Source organism: Mercenaria mercenaria, chromosome 11 (assembly GCF_021730395.1).
Source record: "Mercenaria mercenaria strain notata chromosome 11, MADL_Memer_1, whole genome shotgun sequence".
In the NCBI taxonomy this organism is placed as follows: Eukaryota; Metazoa; Mollusca; class Bivalvia; order Venerida; family Veneridae; genus Mercenaria; species Mercenaria mercenaria.
In genome coordinates, this window is record NC_069371.1 from 1892603 (window position 1) to 1913518 (window position 20916).

General features: G+C 35.7%; 1 protein-coding gene across 1 annotated transcript; it reads left to right on the forward strand.

Moving 5' to 3' along the window:
* Window positions 1-116: 116 nt before the first annotated feature.
* Window positions 117-8804, forward strand: LOC128546939 (uncharacterized). The gene is made up of 2 exons (XM_053518357.1): window positions 117-150; window positions 8209-8804. The coding sequence occupies exons 1-2, from the start codon at window positions 117-119 to the stop codon at window positions 8802-8804; spliced, it is 630 nt and encodes a 209-aa protein (XP_053374332.1).
* Window positions 8805-20916: the final 12112 nt, after the last annotated feature.

Genomic DNA, 20916 nt, shown 5'->3' on the forward strand with positions numbered 1-20916 from the left:
ACTTGGACATCAAAACAAGCAAGAACCCTTGGTATAACTTTCCATACAGATTTAAAACGCAATACTGAACTTAATTTAGAACCAAAATTACAGGAATTTACAAATTGTTTAAAACAATGGCAGCACAGAAAACTTACTCTGATGGGGAAGGTAACAGTAATCAAAACATTTGCTTTACCTAAACTTATATATCCCTTCACAGTACTTGAAAATCCACCAGAAAGTATTGTCAAAGATATAACAACAAAAATTTTAAAGTTCTTATGGGATGGAAAATATGATAAAATCAAAAGAAACACTCTCTTCAGTAATTACAGTTTAGAAGGCCTTAAGTTAACGGATATTAATACATTCCTAACTTCTTTCATTCTACAATGCAATATGAACCTGAAAGATGTTTCAAAAATATGCACAGGTCACCCTTTTTTGAAAGATGTACTTGTTTCATGGTCTTTAATAAACAGTTATTATGCTGAAAACAATGAATTACAAAAACATATAACTTGGAACAATAGTGAAATTAAACTTGGAAATAATGTAATCTACTGGGCAAAATGGCATGAAAAAGGTATACAGTTCATTGATCAACTTTTTGATTTTAGAACAAATAAATGGTATCAATTTGAAGACGCAAAACAAATACTTGATCTGAATGAGACTGACTTTTTGAAATATCATTGGTTAGTATCAGCAATTCCGAAAAATCTTAAAGACCTTATTTCAATGCAATATCTTTATGGAAGCAAAACCAACCACCTTATTGAGAAACTGAAATCAAGTAAAACCCCAAACAAGTTTCTTTATAACCTTCTAATGAGTAAGAAAACATATGAAAAACCAACAGCTATATTAAAATGGGAAAACATTCTTGATGATAAGGAAATTGATTGAAAAAAAGTTTTTAGTAACCCATTCAAAGCCACAATAGATAACAATCTTAGAAGTTTTCAATATAAATTGTTAATGCGCTTGCTTCCAACAAACAAATATCTTTATAAATGTAAATTGTCGCAAAGTAATTTATGTGATTTCTGTTGAATGAGTAATGAGAGTATAGAACATTTAATTTGGGAATGTCCAAAGGTACAAATTTTCTGGAACAGACTATAAGTCTTTCTGGAAAATAAGGGATATAATGAGTTAAAACTGAATATAAAGAATGTTTGTTTTGGTTACATAGGTAACACAGATAAAGAAGATATCCTAAACTTTATCATTATTCTTGGTAAATTTTTTATCTTTAAAATGAAATATACAAAAAATGTTCCTTCTTTTGATAACTTTTTTACATTTTTCAAGCAGAGAATTAGAATTGAAAAAGAAATAGCAATGATTAATGACAGGCTCCATAAATACAGGGATCATCCTACAAAACGATTTGAGCGATATCGTCGCTTTAAAGTCGGCCACTTCGCCTAATTATCGCCTCCGGGCGAAATCCAAATCGCCGAGTTTTTCAGCGAGTTATTATCTGTTTACTTAAAGTTGCAAAACTTGATGCATATTCTAGATTAAATTATTGATAAAATCCATAGTCAACCCCGCCTACTCGCCTGTCAAACTTCAGCCAATCGTAGCGTTAATATCTAACAGTGTCAATCAATAATATTGTAAGCCGCAGCCATTTTGAAAATTTTCAATCGGCGTGTAAAAAGCCGATAAACTTAACGAGAGCATGATTCTATGCAACATTTGTATATTATTCTTTCATTTTATTAAAGATTACTTCAACAATTATTTCAATTACCATAATTACGGTCAATTTCTGTAAATGAATGGCTCGGGTACTGTGGATAAAAATTGATTTGGCGGACATCAGAACTGCCGTATCAAATATTGTAAAAAGATTGCCATTAACTACGAGTTTGGTATTATTTTCGAAAAAAATAATAAATAAATAAATTAAATGTATAAATCTGAACAAGTTGGTGCAAAAATCGGGCATTATAAAAGTACGAGAATCAAAACATTAATGAAAATTTTCACGCCGTTTTGATCGTGCACCTGTTAAATTTATGAATTTCGGACATGTAATTTTCGGATAAAAATTTAAAGGCGACTTTTTCATAGCTAAGTTTATACTTTATTTAGAAATTCATGAAAATGATAATTCAAGAATCAATTTCCTTAAATAATTACTGTTTATAAGTTACAGCTTGACCCATAGAAAGTGGATATATATAGGCAAGAAACTGAATGCTATGCCGATTCTTCTCCTTAAATTTCTCAACTTCTCCCTAAATTCTGTGGAGGGAGAAGTCACTTCTCCCTAAAATTTTGACCTAGGCTGATCCCTGAAATATGAAGAAAAATGGTTAAATTTTACTGAAGTGGACTAATATTGAAATAAGCCAAGCCTCTCAGCTATACAATACAGTACCAAATTATCAATTATGAAAAACAGGAAACGAACAACACTATCCTTTAGAATTATCCTTCTTTTTGTTTTTTAGGATCATGACAGTCTTCGTCGTAACTGGGTTGCCCGAAGTCCGGGACAAGTAGATCCTGTTTCGGGCAAGCCAAAGTTTTCAGGTGGTTGCCCGAACGGACAAGTGCTTTTTTGCGAAATTTTTAAATCCCTTAATTTTCACAATAATTACAAAAAGAATTTCATGAATCTGAAATGAATATCCTAAATGCTAGCTTTCGTATATATATGCATGAATTGATGACCACATTTGCAATATATAAAGTAACTTTACAAAATTCATAAATTACATCCCTAAAATTACCTTGATTGACTGGAATTTACCCGCGAATCGTAAAGATATCAAAATGTCATGCCAGTAAATTTCCATTCCACGAGCACGTGCGACCTATCGTATCGCTGTTACGTTTGTTTATCAACACATACACAAAAACGTGTGTAGTGCATTCATTTCTTAATATAATGGCTTCAAATTTTCAACACTGCTTGAAAAGTAATATAGTTTGAATTCTATAGCAATTTTAATAAGGTATCGACAGAAATGTAGGCAAAATTCTATAAAAACGATCAAAGTTTCATACAATTATTTGTAAAATTTCAAACAGCGCGATCTTAATTATTTATTTATTTCTAAAAGTAAATAAATAATACGTACTATGGTCGTAAAATTCAGACTTTTGGCAAGAAAGAACAAAAAACAGAATTAAAAAATCTTAAATAATGAAAAAGCGGCACCAATTGAAATACTTCAAGCAAAACGATTTTTGACAAACAGATTTCTGCAAGTGCGGCGGAATAGGATACGTGACCTCGTGAACGTAAATAAAAAATTGTTTTAAAATAAAGTAGTATTATGTCGCTGTGGTTTTTAATAAGTAAATGAATCTTTTTACATGTCTTTTTTGACTCGGCACTATGTCAAGATATTCTTTTCAAACAATAATGTAAATTCTTTGGGGGCATATAGGTGACAGAGGTAGGATATCTACTATTATTGTTTGACACATTTACCTGTCAGTTTATACGGGATACTGCACATTCGCTTTTAAAAAGATCATGAAGATTAAAGAAGATACTTTTTTACTGATTTCTTCTCCACAATTTAAAGAACCAAGGCGGTACGATCAAACAGTGATGTGTCACATGGCGCGAAAACATGACGTAATGCCATGAAAATCTCGGGCAACTGTACCGCTTTGATCTCCGCTTCAGATGCCATGATACCGACATACTTCTTTTAGCTCTTTAAGGTGGTTTTAATTGATGATGAAAACAAGGTCATTTACTTGTTTATCAACAGAATAATTACCGATAATTGTTAATGATTGTTTTTTTTCGCTTTAAACACGGGTAGGTTGATGATGATTATTGTGTCCGTATTTTTTGGACACGTCGCCCAGGACTGTGATAATAGGCTACATTTACTTTATAATAATGCTTCAAAAAAGAAAAAATACAACGCAAAAAAATACCGACCTACCGACCCTACTTTCTTTGGGCATGCCACCAGAAACACATTCTTTGAAAGGGGGGGAGGGGGGGGGGGGGCTAACAAGCTGATCCATTACTACAGTTAAATTTGAACAACTACACTATATTTTAAAGGCACTGGCTAAAAAGTAAGTTTAAATTTGGTAGTGCAAATTTGAACCCCACACCTGGCATATAACCAGATACTGGTATAGGTGTTACTTTTTTCTATAGTTTCCTCCCATTTCTGTCTGCTAGTTACTTGAATATTGCAATATGGTTATCCACTTACGTTGGCTTAGCCTGCCCATGGGTAGTGTGGGTAGGTTAGTTGACTGCCATTTAAATAACTGAATGTTGAATTAAGCATAAACCAAAATACATCATATTTATAATCAAAATGAGTTCGGGCAAGTAAAAATGTTTTCGGGCAAGTGGTTTTCTTAACTTACTTGCCCGAAAGGACAAGCGCTGAAAAAAAATTAAGGCAAAGACTGTCATGATTCCAAGTGACATAACTCAACTCTTACTCTTCTCACTTTCCCTTCTCATCCTTCCATTTTTGCCTGAATGATTATTATCTTTCCCACTGTCCTTTCACTTCTAATCTCGTTAACTTTTATTTAAAACTCTTAGATATAAACATGTAAATCTAGTTGTATTATTGTAAATTCTGTCTTCTATGTACTTCTTTTTGTGCTTTGATACTTAAAATAATGTTCGAGTGTAATTTGAAATATAAACAATTTGTATGTTTGTATTTACGATTGAAAAATAAGAGAGAAAAAAAAAGGTCTAGTTAGGAATAAATCACTGAATACATCTAGTTATGGATTCACATTAATTACATTCTTTTGGTGGACATGCACATGAGCTGTTCCAACAGGATTAGAGCTGGTCAGATCATTCTTATGAATAAAGGGTATCAGCTGTCTGTATTGAAACAAAACAAATTACAGCTCAAAAATGAAAATATTGAACAACAACCTCGTAAGATTGAATTGTCTGATTGGAAATATAATGGAACCGTAGTGTACCACTGGAATGCAGGTGTGAAGTGCAGCTCGTAATATTCCATTGATACATTTTCATGATATGCTTAGTTTTTATGCCCCCACATTTATGTGGGCAAGGGGACATATAGCATTGCGGCTGTCTGTACGTCCTGAAATGTGTCCAACTCCTCCCACACTGTTAGCCTGATTTGCTTCAAACTTCCTCAGATGAACAAGCTTGATATTCAGATGTTCATAAAGGAAGTTTTTTTTTTCTGTGAATATTTCTGCTCCAGTTATGACCTGTTGATAGTTTTGCTATATAGAACATGGAGAAAAATCTTGTGTATCCAACTCCTCAAACACTATTGAAAGGATATGTTTGAAAGTTTCACAGATGAAGGACCTTCATGTGAAGATGACCATAAAGAATGCTAATTTTTCTGGAACTATGGCCTTTTCTTAATTTCACAAAATTAGTGAAGAAATTTGGTGTGTTCAACACCTCAAACACTTTTTGAAGGAATGGATTCAAGGTTGCTCAGCTGCACGACCTTATCTGAACACAATAGATTGTTGCAAAATGAATGAGAGATCAGTATCAGTCTTCAACTGGAAATTTTTTAATTTTGTATTTTCACCAAGGAAGCAAATGAAGGGATATTTGCTGAGTTAGAATGTGCATCTCTTTATACAGTCAGTGGTGCATGCATTGTAGCGTCTCACATAAGGTACAAAGAAAAAATGACCAGAAAGGCTATTCCTAGGGATGTTAAATGTGAATTTGCAGGTTTCAAAATTCAGTAAATGAAATATGGAAAATATGTGTTCCATGTTAACCCTTATCATGCTAGAAATGACTGATTCTGCCTTTGTGAACAAAGTAAATCATGATCAGTCTGTACATCCATGCATCTGATCATGATCTGCACTGCTCGCTATTCAGTCAGTATCTTTTTTCGTAAGCACCCCTTGTGACAGTTAATGATACTGTCCAAATTGAAAGGTGGACAAATTCATTATAAAAATTTAGCAGGGTTAGGGTTAATCAAATTTTTGGATTGACATGATAACAGAATTCGTGAGAATAGTTACCCTGTGCACAATTACCCGCCTGCTTAGCTCAACAGGGAGAGCGTCAGTCTATGGATCGCAGGGTCGTGAGTTGATCCTCCGGCAGGGTGTTTTGTTCTCCGTGACAATTTGATAAAAGACATTGTGTCTAAAATCATTCGTCCTTCACCTCTGGTTCATGTAGGGAAGTTGGCAGTTACTTGCAGAGAACAGGTTTGTACTGGTACAGAATCCAGGAACACTGGCTAGGTTAACTGCCCACAGTTACATGACTAAATACTCAGTCTGTTGAAAATGGCCTTAAACCCAGGAAAAAACGAACTGTGCACAATTATTTTTCATGTTTAAGTTTTAGCTGGACTATACGAAGTATTGAGAGCTATCCTACTCGACCCAGCATCAGCGTCGGTGTCCTTTCGTGTCCGCACTTTGGTTAAAGTTTTGATGCACTTTCTCTTTATCTTTGTAATTACTTGATAGAATTACTTCAAACTTAAAATAATTGTTCCTCATCATCACCCACATCATATGGCACAAGGGGTCATAACTCTGGCACCAAGATGTTATGAATTATCCCCCCTTTTTACTTAGAATTTCAGGTTAAAGTTTTGGTGCACTTTCACTTTATCTCAGTTATTACTATATGGATTTGATTCAGACTTAAAATAGTTGTTCAACATCATCACCCACATCACATGGCACAAGGGTCATAACTCTGGTACCAATATTTCATGAATTATCCCCCCATTTTACTTAGAATTTAAGGTTAAAGTTTTGGTGCACTTTCACTTTATCTCAATTATAACTAAGTGGATTTGATTCAAACTTAAAATAGTTGTTCAACATCATCACTCACATTATATGTCACAAGGGCCATAACTCTTGCACCAGTATTTTATGAGGTATGCCCCCTTTTTATGCCCCCAAAGGGAGGCATATTAGTTTTTTCAACTATCAGTCCGTTTCTAACACCAATGTCCGTTAGTTCATCACACCAATGTTAACTTTTTGCATGAAGGCACTTTACTCAGGAACCACTGCACCCAGGACCTTCAAACTTCACGTGCTGATAGTACCTATTGAGTACACGACCCCTACTGACTTTGGGGCCACCAGGTCAAAGGTCAAGGTCACACTGGCAAATGTTAACTTTTTGCATGAAGGCTCTTTACTCGTGAACCACTGCACCCAGGACCTTCAAATTTCACATGCTGGTAGTACTTATTGAGTACACGACCCAAACTGACTTTGGGGTCACAAGGTCAAAGGTCAAGGTCACACTAGCCAATGTTATCTTTTTTCATGAAGGCTCTTTACTCGCGAACCACTGCACCCAGGACCTTCAAACTTCACATGGTGGTAGTACTTATTCAGTACATGACCGCTACTGACTTTGGAGTCACCAGGTCAAAGGTCAAGGTCACAGGGGCCAATGTTAACTTTTTACATGAAGGCACTTTACTCGCGAACCACTGCACCCAGGACCTTCAAACTTCACATGCTGGTAGTAGTTATTGAGTACATGACCCCTATTGACTTTGGGGTCACCAGGTCAAAGGTCAAGGTCACTAGGTCAAAGATCAAGGTGTTGTTGGGGCATTTGTCACCATTAGTGACAACTCTTGTTACTTAGAATTTCAGGTTAAAGTTTTGGTGCACTTTAACTTTATTTCAGTTATTACTAAATGGATTTGATTCAAACTTAAAATAGTTGTTCAACATCATAACTCACATCATATTACACAAGGGCCATAACTCTTGCACCATCATTTCATGAATAATCCCCCCTTTTACTTAGAATTAAAAGTTAATTTATATGCATTTTCACTATATCTCAAGTTATTACAAAATGGATTTGATTCAGCATGACGCAAGGTGCATCACTGTTTCACCAATATTTTATGAATTAGGCCCCCTTTTTGCTAAGAATTATACAAAATATTTAATGTTTTGATATACTTGATCCTTATCTCTCATATTACTTAATACTTTTGACAGAGACTCGAGCTATTGTCCAATATTTCATCCATGTTGGAGTCATTAAACACTCCAGTGACAGCGCCAGCTTCAACAGATGTGTCCAGTTTCACTATGCAGCATCGAAATAGTGGAGCATGCTGTCTCCTGTGACAGCTTTTGTTTTTGATTACAATAGAAATTCAAGAAGAGTTGAAACTAACATCATAGTTTATATGTTGCAGATTGTGAAAGACTACGAGTGATTCTATTGTATCTCAGGAAATGCATCGGGCCACACAGGAGTCCATACTGGAACAAGACAAAGGGAGGAGGCCACACAGGAGTCCATACTGGAACAAGACAAAGGGAGGAGGCCACACAGGAGTCCATACTGGAACAAGACAAAGGGAGGAGGCCACACAGGAGTCCATACTGGAACAAGACAAAGGGAGGAGGCCACACAGGAGTCCATACTGGAACAAGACAAAGGGAGGAGGCCACACAGGAGTCCATACTGGAACAAGACAAAGGGAGGAGGCCAAACAGGAGTCCATACTGGAACAAGACAAAGGGAGGAGGCCACACAGGAGTCCATACTGGAACAAGACAAAGGGAGGAGGCCACACAGGAGTCCATACTGGAACAAGACAAAGGGAGGAGGCCACACAGGAGTCCATACTGGAACAAGACAAAGGGAGGAGGCCAAACAGGAGTCCATACTGGAACAAGACAAAGGGAGGAGGCCAAACAGGAGTCCATACTGGAACAAGACAAAGGGAGGAGGCCAAACACTGAAAGGCCCTGATGATTGTATGGGTACCTTAATTAGTTGTTCCAGGGACTCAGTTGCAGGTGACTGGATATATAATCATTGAGTAAGTGTTTGAAGGTCCTTTCATAGGAACAAAGACTTTTATTACACTCAATGATTTCATATATAGGGACTTCATTGTAGTCAAACTTGACTGTAAGAAGGCATACATGTCAAGTTTCCCGGATCGTCCGGGAGTCTCACAGATTTTCTGTCTATTTCCTGGACATACGGAAATCAATCATTTCTCCCGGAAAACCAAAATTCCAAGCTGATGGTTACCGTTTTAGCTCACCTGTCACATAGTGACAAGGTGAGCTTTTGTGATCGCCCTTCGTCCGTCGTCCGTCCGTCCGTCAACAATTTCTCGTCTGCACGATAGTGGTTTCATTTATGATTTTATTTTAACCAAACTTGCACACAACTTGTATCACCATAAGATCTCGGTTCCTTTCTTGAACTGGCCAGATCCCATTATGGGTTCCAGAGTTATGGCCCTGAAAGGGCCAAAATCAGCTATTTTGAACTTGTCTGCACAAATGCAGCTTTATTTATGATTTGATTTTTACCAAACTGGCACACAACTTGTATCACCATAAGATCTTGGTTCCTTTTTTGAACTGGCCAGATTCCATGATGGGTTCCAGAGTTATGGCCCCTGAAAGGGCCAGAATTAGCTATTTTGACCTTGTCTGCACAATAGCAGCTTCATTTATGATTTTATTTTAACCAAACTTGCACACAACTTGTATCGCTATAAGATCTCGGTTCCTTTCTTGAAGTGGCTAGATTCCATTATGGGTTCCAGAGTTATGGCCCCAGAAAGGGCCAGAATTGGCTATTTTGACCTTTTCTGCACAATAGCAGCTTCATTTATGATTTAAATTTAATCAAACTTGCACAAAACTTGTGTTGCCATAAGATCTCAGTTCCTTTGTTGAACCGGCCAGATCCCTTATTGGGTTCCAGAGTTATGGCCCCTGAAAGGACCAAAATTAGCTATTTTGACCTTGTCTGCACAATAGCAACTTCATTTATGATTTGATTTTAACCAAACTTGCACACAACTTGTATCACCACAAGATCTTGGTTCCTTTCTTGAACTGGCCAGATTCCATCATGGGTTCCAGAGTTATGGCCCCTGAAAGGTCCAAAATTGGCTATTTTGGCGTTGCAGCCATATAGAGACTTCATTTATGGTTTTATTTGATACAGACTTCCAAAATATCTTCAACAACAATAAATCATGACAAATCAGATCCAGTCGTAGTTTCCAGAGTTATTTTATATCTGATTACCTCCCCTAATTGTAGTCAAAATGGATTTATATCAGTAAGTACTTATAGGACTTATTTGAAATTTCATTATTGTCATTAGTTGGACTGAGCCAATCAGGGTAGAAAACTATGGACTGATTTTATGTCAAATTACCTCCCTTTATTTCAAATTAAAATGGGTATATTTCCGTAACTAATGAAGATACTGATCTGAAATTTCATTTATGTCAACAGATTTATTTGGCAGATCCTTCTTTTGTTCACTTACAATAATTTTCTTTTTGATTACTTCCCTTTTACGTTACTATAAATAGCTTATTTTTAGTAACTTTTTTATTATTGGCCGTAGGGAAAACCCGAGACCACTTTTCTGTGGTACAACATGGATGGTACCTCCAATTTTTAGGTGTATTTTGACCACAGGAGTCTGAAATTCTATCAATAAGACCATAGAAGTCTATCTTTACAAAAAATACCCCCTATATATATAAAATAAACACCAGGAATGAAACGTCAAAAACCCAGGGTCCCCTGAAAATACGCACGGAACACAGGGTGATCGCAATTTAGCGAGCGTAGTTAAGAAATAACACTAAAATACACCTACCACACTCGACAGCATTCAAATCTGATACACTTTACAAGAGTAATCAGACATTTTCTGAGGTTTTCTGAGATTTTCAGCTGTCGCCCAAGCCATTCGCTGACGTCACAACAATAACAACAATTACAGTGCCGGGATAACATTAGAAAGCAGCAATTCTCGTACTGTCTTACCTTCAAATTACATAACAGACATTTTCATATTGCTCTATTCATATAAAAAAGTCATTGTACACCAAGTATCAAATTTTACTACTGAAATTTAGATATTCCGCTGCATCGTAAAATGGCTTATCCCAAGAGTAACCTCCCTTTACGGGTTTTCCCAATCAAATTTCTAAATTATCTTTTTATTGCAAAAGGAATCTAGGGGATATTATAGACTGATGTAAACATATAAATATTCTAATACTTATTTACTCGATGTACATATTTTAAAGGATAAAATAAGTATTTTATCTTTATCTCGGCGCTGTAATTGTTGTTGTTGTTGTGACGTCAGCGAATGGCTTCGGCGACAGCTGAAAATCTCAGAAAACCTCAGAAAATGTCTGATTACTCTTGTAAAGTGTATCAGATTTGAATGCTGTCGAGTGTGGTAGGTGTATTTTAGTGTTATTTCTTAACTACGCTCGCTAAATTGCGATCACCCTGTGTTCCGTGCGTATTTTCAGGGGACCCTGGGTTTTTGACGTTTCATTCCTGGTGTTTATTTTATATATATAGGAGGTATTTTTTGTAAAGATAGACTTCTATGGTCTTATTGATAGAATTTCAGACTCCTGTGATTTTGACATATCTGTACCTTGTAAGAATTTTGTTTTTCTGTTTGGTTAAATTTCTTACTTTGTTGTTCCTGTCCTTTGGACTTAGATATTTTTTCTGAGGACCTTTTTGTCCTCAAGTGCAATGATAACAGGTGAGCGATATAGGGCCATCGTGGCCCTCTTGTTCAAACTTAATCCCTAATTACACACTGTGCCTGACGTAATTTATCACCCTACTGCTATATTGATAAGAGTTTAACAAGGTCACGCACTGATGACATTCTGCAAACAGGTGTGTACTGTGCTATTTTTAGATTGTGTTAATTGGCGAGTGGTGATACTGACATAATATGATGATAAGACAGGAACTGACTGTCTTATCGAAGATTTAAGTGTGAAATGATATATTTAGGGATACATTTGAATAGATTAAAGAGCCAACCATTGGAGTGATGGCAATCATTACCACTGATGGCATAACTGAGATAACAACTAGAGATAGGTTTTAACATTCTTTTAACAGCTATGATTTTGTATTTTATTTGTTGAGTAAAAAGCATTTTTCGGTATAGATTTAAAACCGTGAAATAGATTTATTTCCAATCTAAGTTAGATTCTGCTCATTTGCAAAAAAGTCTAAGAATGTAAAAAAAAAACACCTGCGGCTCAAACAATACTGTAATAATAACTGAATAAAGTTACTATAAATCTATATGGTCTTTTGTTTTTTTTTGTTTACATTGCAGAATTTCTAAAATTTTCATTTTGGACAGTACCGGTAACTGTTGAAAGGGGTGCTTACAAAAAAGATACTCATACTGACTGATAAATGGCAAGCAGTGCAGATCATGATCAGACTGCATGGACAATTTACACTTGTCACAAAGGCAGAATCAACTGTATTCATCATGATAAAGGTTAAAATGTTTTAAAATGCAACTTAAGCACCTAAAAACATTGCCCAAATCAGATCTAATCTGTTACACAGTATTTTATTCGACAAAAAATTTCGTAAAAAACGTTCGTCGAAAAAATCTTCTGGATTTTCATCAAATATCAGAGCTACAGATAAGGTTCTGTGCAATAAGTAATGGTACTACCAGATTTTCTGTGAAATTCGTAACGGTACTACCTGATATTTTATGAAATTAGTAATGATAGTTCCAGATAATAGACAAAAATAAGCGTGAGTCATATCATCGGTGAACAGTATCCCACTCGAATAAAAACTGAAAGTAAAACTGTGTAAACTAAAATTACATATATTAATATCATTTAACCGATGGAAGTCAGTTAGATTTAACATATTAATACATTACCATTACATGTCGTTCTTTTACCATGACAAAAAATGTGTACATTATTCCAATTAATCGCACGGTTATAAAACATTGTTGTTTTTTTTGCTCTCAGTCATGCTGACAATTGAACAAAGTGTCAAATACGTAACGCGGTGCTAATTGGCTGAACACAATCAACTGTAGTGTATCGGATAATTTGATTCGCTTCACACTTCTCGGAAAATCTCTCAAGTACCTGAAGTAGGCGGAGCTTATATTATGCTAATGGCGTGTGTTTCGTGTATTCCACACTCATTTGACACCGTGCAAATTGTCAACAGTCGGGATAGCGTTGATTAGCGCAACTTGGCGCAGACATGCAATTCGGCTCAATCTTCCTTTGAAATTTGTAATACTGTTTACATGTCGTACTGATACGACCACATTTTAAAATAAAATCATATTGTTACGGCCACATTTTAAAATAAATTCGTATCAGACCCCTAACAAATTCGTAATTACGAAAATACGGCCCTTATCTGGAGCTCTGAATATCCTGGATTTTCAACTGAAATATCCTGGAAAATTGTCCACGGAACTTGACCTGTTTGAGAAGGTCGAGCATTTCTTCACGTATGCATTATTCGTTGGTTTATCGCATCAAAATAAAATGCACAACACTTATCATCCCAGTATCTAAATTGTGATTGGTGGTATTAATCGCCTTCAGATACAGCTCTAGTTAATACATATCATTGTATACAGACATGATTTTTTTCCGCTTTAAAGCGGAAATCCGCTTCTCACTCCCTCAAAGACCGATTTTTTATGGTCGTTTCCGATTTTTTATGATCACTGAAAAATCCGATTTTTTCGAATCCGTTTCGGTACTTTCACCACATTTCGGCATTTAGAATCGCACAGCTTCCGCTTCTAAACTCAGCAGCCCTTTTTTACGCCGATTTTGGGGCCGAAATTCGGCCCCATTCCCCAGGCATAATAATATACTTTTATCACCAACTACACTAAAAAATTCCCCAATTGCAACACCAATTGCAAGTCGTTTTTATCAGCGAAAATTTCCACCGCCCATGGATTAATAGATCTGAATGTATATGCGTTCTAAAACGCTGCAATCGGAACATCTCAGATATTACCGTTAGCGTCGGTCATCGGGAATTTTCCTTCCAAAGAAAAGCCTTTCTATTCCGGAATTATCTACAACAATCCGATTTGCGTATAAATGTATCTAATAACAAGCCGATTCGCGGAACGAAAATATCGGAAATGTTTTTAAAAGTCGAACGGCTCACAAATAATTTGCGCGATCGTCGCGTTCATTTCAGTCTACTCGAAGATTTCAGTCGCGTTCATTTCAGTCTACTCGTAAACATTTCGGTGCGCCCAACATTTCACTCGCGTTGTTAAATTCAGTGAAGAAAGTTTGAGATACAAATGAACTAAAGCAGTTCGTTTGGTTCTTTCACGTGCCCAATTTAAAGCATTGACACAGGTGCCCAATTTAAAGCATTGACACACGGGGATGATTTTTTTAAGCACCTCCCAAGTGCTTCAAAACAAAGTGCTAATCATACCTTTAGGTGGTATTTTCGCTATACATATTATATGTATGGAGTAGATTATGAATTGAGATTTATATATAATGCAATTTAAAGCATTTAAAAAGCTTTTTAAAAGTCATAAAATAAAAAAGCACAACTCTACTTTTGATAAATGACCTTAAATTAAGTTTGAAAAACAAAGGTCAAAAATAAAGAACTAAATATTAATGCTTTATAAACATCTAAGTAGTGAAAAATACCCATTAAAGGGAGATAATTCAAAAATTGCAAAGTATTAAAGGAATAATTATTTAATTAATTATTATTATATTTCTTATAAATATGAATGAATTTTTATGAAATAACAAAAAGAACCACTTAAATAACATGAGTTTTGAAATTGAAATTAGGTGCCAGGAGAAGCCTAGAATGCAGGATTTTTCACCATTTACCCAAGAGCTTCTGGGGGCCTTAGGCGGCCCCCAGACCCCCGGCCGTAATTTTCAGCTTTTTTGGCTAGGTTGCAAAATCATGTCTGTGTATATATGTGAAAGACTTTTTATAGGTATATCATAGTTATATCATGATTGATTCACATTTTAGGTTTGAAATAACTCTTCCGTTTGTCATTTTCTTGTTTGTCCAAATGTTGTGATTTCAACACTCCCCGAAAAGATGAAGCATATATATTAGTCTTTGTTTTGTCAGTCTGTCCTGCAATTCTTGTTAAGGGTATTTTTAGCTCACCTGAGCCAAGGGCTAATGGTGAGCTATTAGGATCCGTGAATGTCTGTCGTCCATCCATTGTCCGTCTGTTCACATTTAATTTGTTTACACTCTAACATCCAGAATTCTTAAGTAATCTTAATCAAACTTGGTCACAATGTTTTAGATCACAAGACCTCGGACGAGTTTGATTTTATGGGCTTGATCGGATCAGTATGTCCAGAGTTACGTGTCGTTGATTGACAAAATTTGCTATATTTCACTTTGTTTACACTCTAGCATCTTCATTTCTTCACCAATTCTAATCATATTTATATAAAATGTGCATGACCTTGAGATCTTGGATGAGTTTGACTTTGAGCATAATTGGACTGGTAGGACCAGAATTTAAATTTCCTTGATTTACTCTAGCACCTTCATTTCTTCACCAGTCCAGAACATTATTTACATAGTATATGTATTGCCATAAGATCTTGGATGACTTCAATTTTGAACTATATCAGTCAAGTTGGACCAGAGTTACGGGCCCTTGATTTTGCAAAAATCCTATATATTTTTCCTTGTTTACACTATAACACCCTTATTCCTTCATTAGTGCAGTCATATGGTGACTTAAGTTCATAAAATTGGGCCATTTGTGGGAAAAGCATCAAACTTGGTACAAATGTTACTGGGTATTATCTGTAAAAGAAAACGAAAAGAAGTTGCTGTAATATCCAAGATGGCCGACTAGTCTGCCATTTTAAAAATGGCCGCCAGAATCCAATATTTCTTGCAATAATCTGTTATCATGACAAATATTTATAAAAAAAACAACCCGAAAAGAATGCTCAATATTACACAGTATGATATTTAAGGCTGCATACTGTATTTGTTGATATATATTGGATGTTACTGTGTTATCAAAATGGCCCTCAAAAGTAAAATGGCCGCCAAAATATTAATATAAAGTAGGGATATATTTCATGAACCGAACCATCATTATACTGTAAATTAAGAACATATTTGATTCCTACCAAATTAATGTTTATCTATGTACCTTGCAAAGAGTAAATGTTTATTATCCAAGTTTATAAGTTTATCAGCCGTTGCCATAATTACCACCACATTGGCAAATAGCTATACATAGCAATACTGCCTTTGTATATGAGGTAATATTTGCCTTTTCAAGAGCATGTGTGAAATATAAAGACATTAAACATCAAACTATACTCGTCTTCATCGCAAGTGTCTAGCCAAATCCACTGTTTTCTTTAGGCAAGACCACATAGGGGTTGATCACAAGCTATTAAAATTACAGGTGTGTTTCCAGTGTGTATGCAGTTAATTATCCTAGTCTTTGTTATCAAACTATCTACATGTCATATGACTGTTTTGAAAACTACCCTCTAATTAAATGCATGTGCCATGCACAGCCTCTTGTTGATAGCTAGTAAGTGTATATGTATTTAAACAGCTAATGTTCACTGCTAGATAGCATTCATTTGCCTAGTCGTATTTCACCTAATTACAGACGACTTTCACAAGGCCAAAAAGCAAACTTGAACGGAAGCGGCGTACACTCAACGTCACAATGAGTATTCAAATATAAAGTGTTGGCTAATATATTATTACTCTGCATAGGCCTTTTCAAGACATCAAAAATCTTTAGGGAGGCAGTAGTCATCTAGCCAGCCAGCCCGCTTAGCTCAATAGGGAGAGCGGATCTAAGAATCCCGGGGTTGTGAGTTCAATTCCCGTGACTATTTGATAAAATAAAACGACATGGTGTCTGAAATTATTCGTCCTCCACCTCTGACTCATGTGGGGAAGTTGGCAGTTACTTGCAGAGAACAGGTTTGTACTGGTACAAAACCCAGGAACACTGGTTAGGTTAACTGCCTGCCACTATATAACTGAACTACTGTTGAACAAACAAACAAACAGTAGTGATCTTGCTGTTTCCTTTGAGTTATCTGCAAAAGAAGCTTGCAATGAATAGAATTTCAGCTACTTTTGTATCAATAAATCTGAAAACATACGGAAAGCTATACACTTACACAAGACAAATCACTAAGATCAGATCAGTTAGACTCAAAATGTTATAGAACGTCATGTTAAAACTAACTGTTTTGTTGATTTGACTCCTGCAACAGAAGATGCAGACATGTCATTTTAAGAAATTACTGGAGGAACTCTAACCATTAATAGCAAAATATTTAAATAAATTCCATGGATTTTGGTATGGTACCAAAGATATTTAAGAACGTGCAATAAAATCTATGTTAAAGAAACCTAGGCTAGAAACAACAGTCACAAAAAAAAAAAAAAGGCCCACTCATTTTGGAGACGGTAGCTGACATCAGTAAGAGCACCATCCAGAATAGAACAAATCCTTGAGAAACTGCAGTCTACATACAGAAAAATTCATTCAACTGAATATGCGCTAATGAAAGACCAGGTTGACCTAACTAAGTTCCAGAATGACAATATTCAGCCTCTTGGCCAAACTACATTGTATGTTACAAGCTACTAGAACCATGACCATCAGACTGTGTTGTGCCGATTTGAGCAGTTGACGATAGTATACCTTCTGGTCACAAACTAAATCCCAGAAGTTACATATATTAACCGTTTGTGAAAAAAGGAGATGCTATGGAATGATTTGTTGTTACTACACCAACGTCTCCCAGTTGTTTTTTTCTTTCAAGCCTGTAAAGGCTATTGTTTGGTATTGCCCCATATTGTAACATGCTCAAACTCAATGCTGATGAAACATAAATAATAATGATGATATCAAAGCATAATTCCAGGTACAGTGTTAACATTTTGAGGAAGACCAGTGACTCTGCAACTATGTATGTGAGGAATCGATGAATCACAGGCAGTGTTAGACTTTAACATGTTCAACTCTGTATGCAGGGCTGTATATCCATACTTCCACATAATAGGTCAGCTTCAACGGTACCTAACCTGTGATGCAATTAACACCTTTACGAATTGCTTTCCTACCTTGCATTTGACTATTGCAATGCGTTGTTTCATGGTATTCATAGCACCAGTCCTTATTGCACAAACAACATCATGTACAGAACACAGCAGCTCGCATTATAACTAGACCATCTGATTTATCCCTTTATAGAAGGAGCCCCATTTGGCTAGCAGCGAAAATACAAACTCAGACTTAAAAGGTTCTACTCAATCTTCCACAGTCTTATTATTTACAACATGATAGAAGTTTATGGGCAGAACAGGGACCAAGATCAAAAGACACTGTGTCATTAGAAGTACCAAAGTCTTCAACCCTGATATATGACAACCGGAGCAACCATCTGAATCTCACTGACAAAAACTCATCGAAAATGGAATATTGTTTGATTAAGTATAGCCACCAATATGAAAATCTTATGACCTGAAGTTTTCTTGGTGGTATTTGTTTTTATTGAAGTTTGGCACTGTAAGGTTTCTTATATCTATTCGTTGTATATAACACTTTTTTTTTTTACATCAGAAGTAGACCAAGGAATGTTTGGAATGTTGTATGGGTGGCTGCATTCTTTGAATGTGACTTTCCCTGTTTGAATGTCATCCTTGGTTAGGACTTTGGCGGACTTTGATAAAGTTACCATCATTTGCATGTATTTTGACAGAACTTTGGTAATGCGTTAGTATATACATGTATGTTAAAAGCAATATATACATTATATTTAAATTATCCTATCTATTTTTGTTAAATATTTTACAGAAGTTAATTGACTCATTCCGTGATAAGGTTTGGGATCAAAACTTCCTTTCACTTTTGAATAAAAGACACCATATCCTTGCTTTCTACCAAGTTTGATGCTTTTCCCACAAATAGCACGATTTTTTTCACCATATGGCTGCACTACATCAATCCAAATCATATTTATACAGAATGTGTATGAGCATAAGTTATTATGAATGAAATCTGACCATTATTACTAGAGTTACTCGCCTTTGATTTTACAGAAATTGCTATATTTTCCCTTCTTAAAACTCGAGCAAATTCATTCTTTCACCAATCCAAATGATATTTACACAGAATGTGTATGATTAAAAGATCTTGGAGTTTCAAGAGCTAAATCAATTTAGTAGGACCAGAGTTTTGTGCCTTTGATTTATAAAAATTGCTATATTTCACATTGTTTTGAACTTTCGTTCTTCACCAGTCCTAATCATTTGAATGTGATTGATTTGAAAGTTCAAGTATATGTCTACAGGTGGTCTTAGATTATCAGGGTAGATAACTCTGGACTGATTTATTTCAAATTACCTCCCTTTGTCTTTAATTAGAATGAACATATTTTGATAACTACTTGCATGATTGGTTCCAGATTTCATTTATGTGATCAAGTGGACCATACAGTCAGGGTAGACAAGTCTGGAGTGAATTTTTGACAAATAATCTCCTTTTATTAGCTCACCTGTCACATAGTGACAAGTTGAGCTTTTGTGATCACCCTTCGTCTGTCGTTCGTCGTCAATCCGTGCGTGCGTCCGTCCATGCGTCAACAATTTCTTGTCTGCACGATAGTGGTTTCATTTATGATTTTATTTTAACCAAACTGGCACACAACTTGTATCACCATAAGATCTCGGTTCCTTTCTTGAACTGGCCAGATCCTATTATGGGTTCCAGAGTTATGGCCCCTGAAAGGGCCAAAATTAGCTATTTTGACCTTGTCTGCACAATAGCAGCTTTATTTGTGATTTGATTTTTACCAAACTGGCACACAACTTGTATCACCATATGATCTTGGTTCCTTTTATGAACTGGCCAGATTCCATTATGGGTTCCAGAGTTATGGCCCCTGAAAGGGCCAAAATTAGCTATTTTTACCTTGTCTGCACAATAGCAGCTTCATTTATGATTTTACTTTAACCAAACTTGCACACAACTTGTTTTACCATAAGATCTTGGTTCCTTTCTTGAACTGGCGAGATTCCATTATGGGTTCCAGAGTTATGGCCCCTGAAAGGGCCAGAATTGGCTATTTTGACCTTGCCTGCAGAATAGCAGCTTCATTTATGATTTGAATTTAATCAAACTTGCACAAAACTTGTGTCACCATAAGATCTTGGTTCTTTTGTTGAACCGGCCAGATCCCTTAATGGGTTCCAGAGTTATGGCCCCTGAAAGGGCCAAAATTGGCTATTTTGACCTTGTCTTCACAATAGCAGCTTCATTTATGATTTTATTTTAACCGAACTTGCACACAACTTGTATCACCACAAGATCTTGGTTCCTTTCTTAAACTGGCCAGATTCCATCATGGGTTCTAGAGTTATGGCCCCTTAAAGGTCCAAAATTGGCTATTTTGGTTTTTGCAGCCATATAGAGACTTCATTTATGGTTTTATTTGATACAAACTTCCAAAATATCTTCAACAACAATAAATCTTGGATTCCATGACAAATCAGATCCAATCGTAGGTTCCAGAGTTATTTTATATCTGATTACCTCCCCTGATTGTAATCAAAATGGATTTATATCAGTTAGTACTTATAGGACTTATTTGAAATTTCATTATTGTCATTAGTTGGACTGAGCCAATCAGGGTAGATAACTATGGACTGATTTTATGTCAAATTACCTCCCTTTATTTCAAATTAAAATGGGTATATCTCCGAAACTAATGAAGATACTGATCTGAAATTTCATTTATGTCAACAGATTTATTTGGCAGATCCTTCTTTTGTTCACTTACAATATTTATTTTTTTTTAATTACTTCCCTTTTACGTTACTATAAATAGCTTATTTTTAGTTTTTTTTATTATTGGCCGTAGGAAAAAACCGAGACCACTTTTCTGTGGTACAGTATGGATGGTACCTCCAATTTTTAGGTGTATTTTGACATATCTGTACCTTGTAAGAATATTTTTTTTCTTTTCGGTTAAATTTCTTCCCTTTGTTGTTACTATCCTTTGGACCTAGATATTTTTTCTGAGGACCTTCTTG

Excerpts from the sequence above, each read along its gene's own strand:
- LOC128546939 (XM_053518357.1), top strand. The coding sequence starts at position 117 with ATGGCAGCACAGAAAACTTACTCTGATGGGGAAG. Across the intron at positions 151-8,208 it reads AACTTACTCTGATGGGGAAG|GAAATGCATCGGGCCACACA; the intron begins GTAACAGTAATC and ends ATTGTATCTCAG.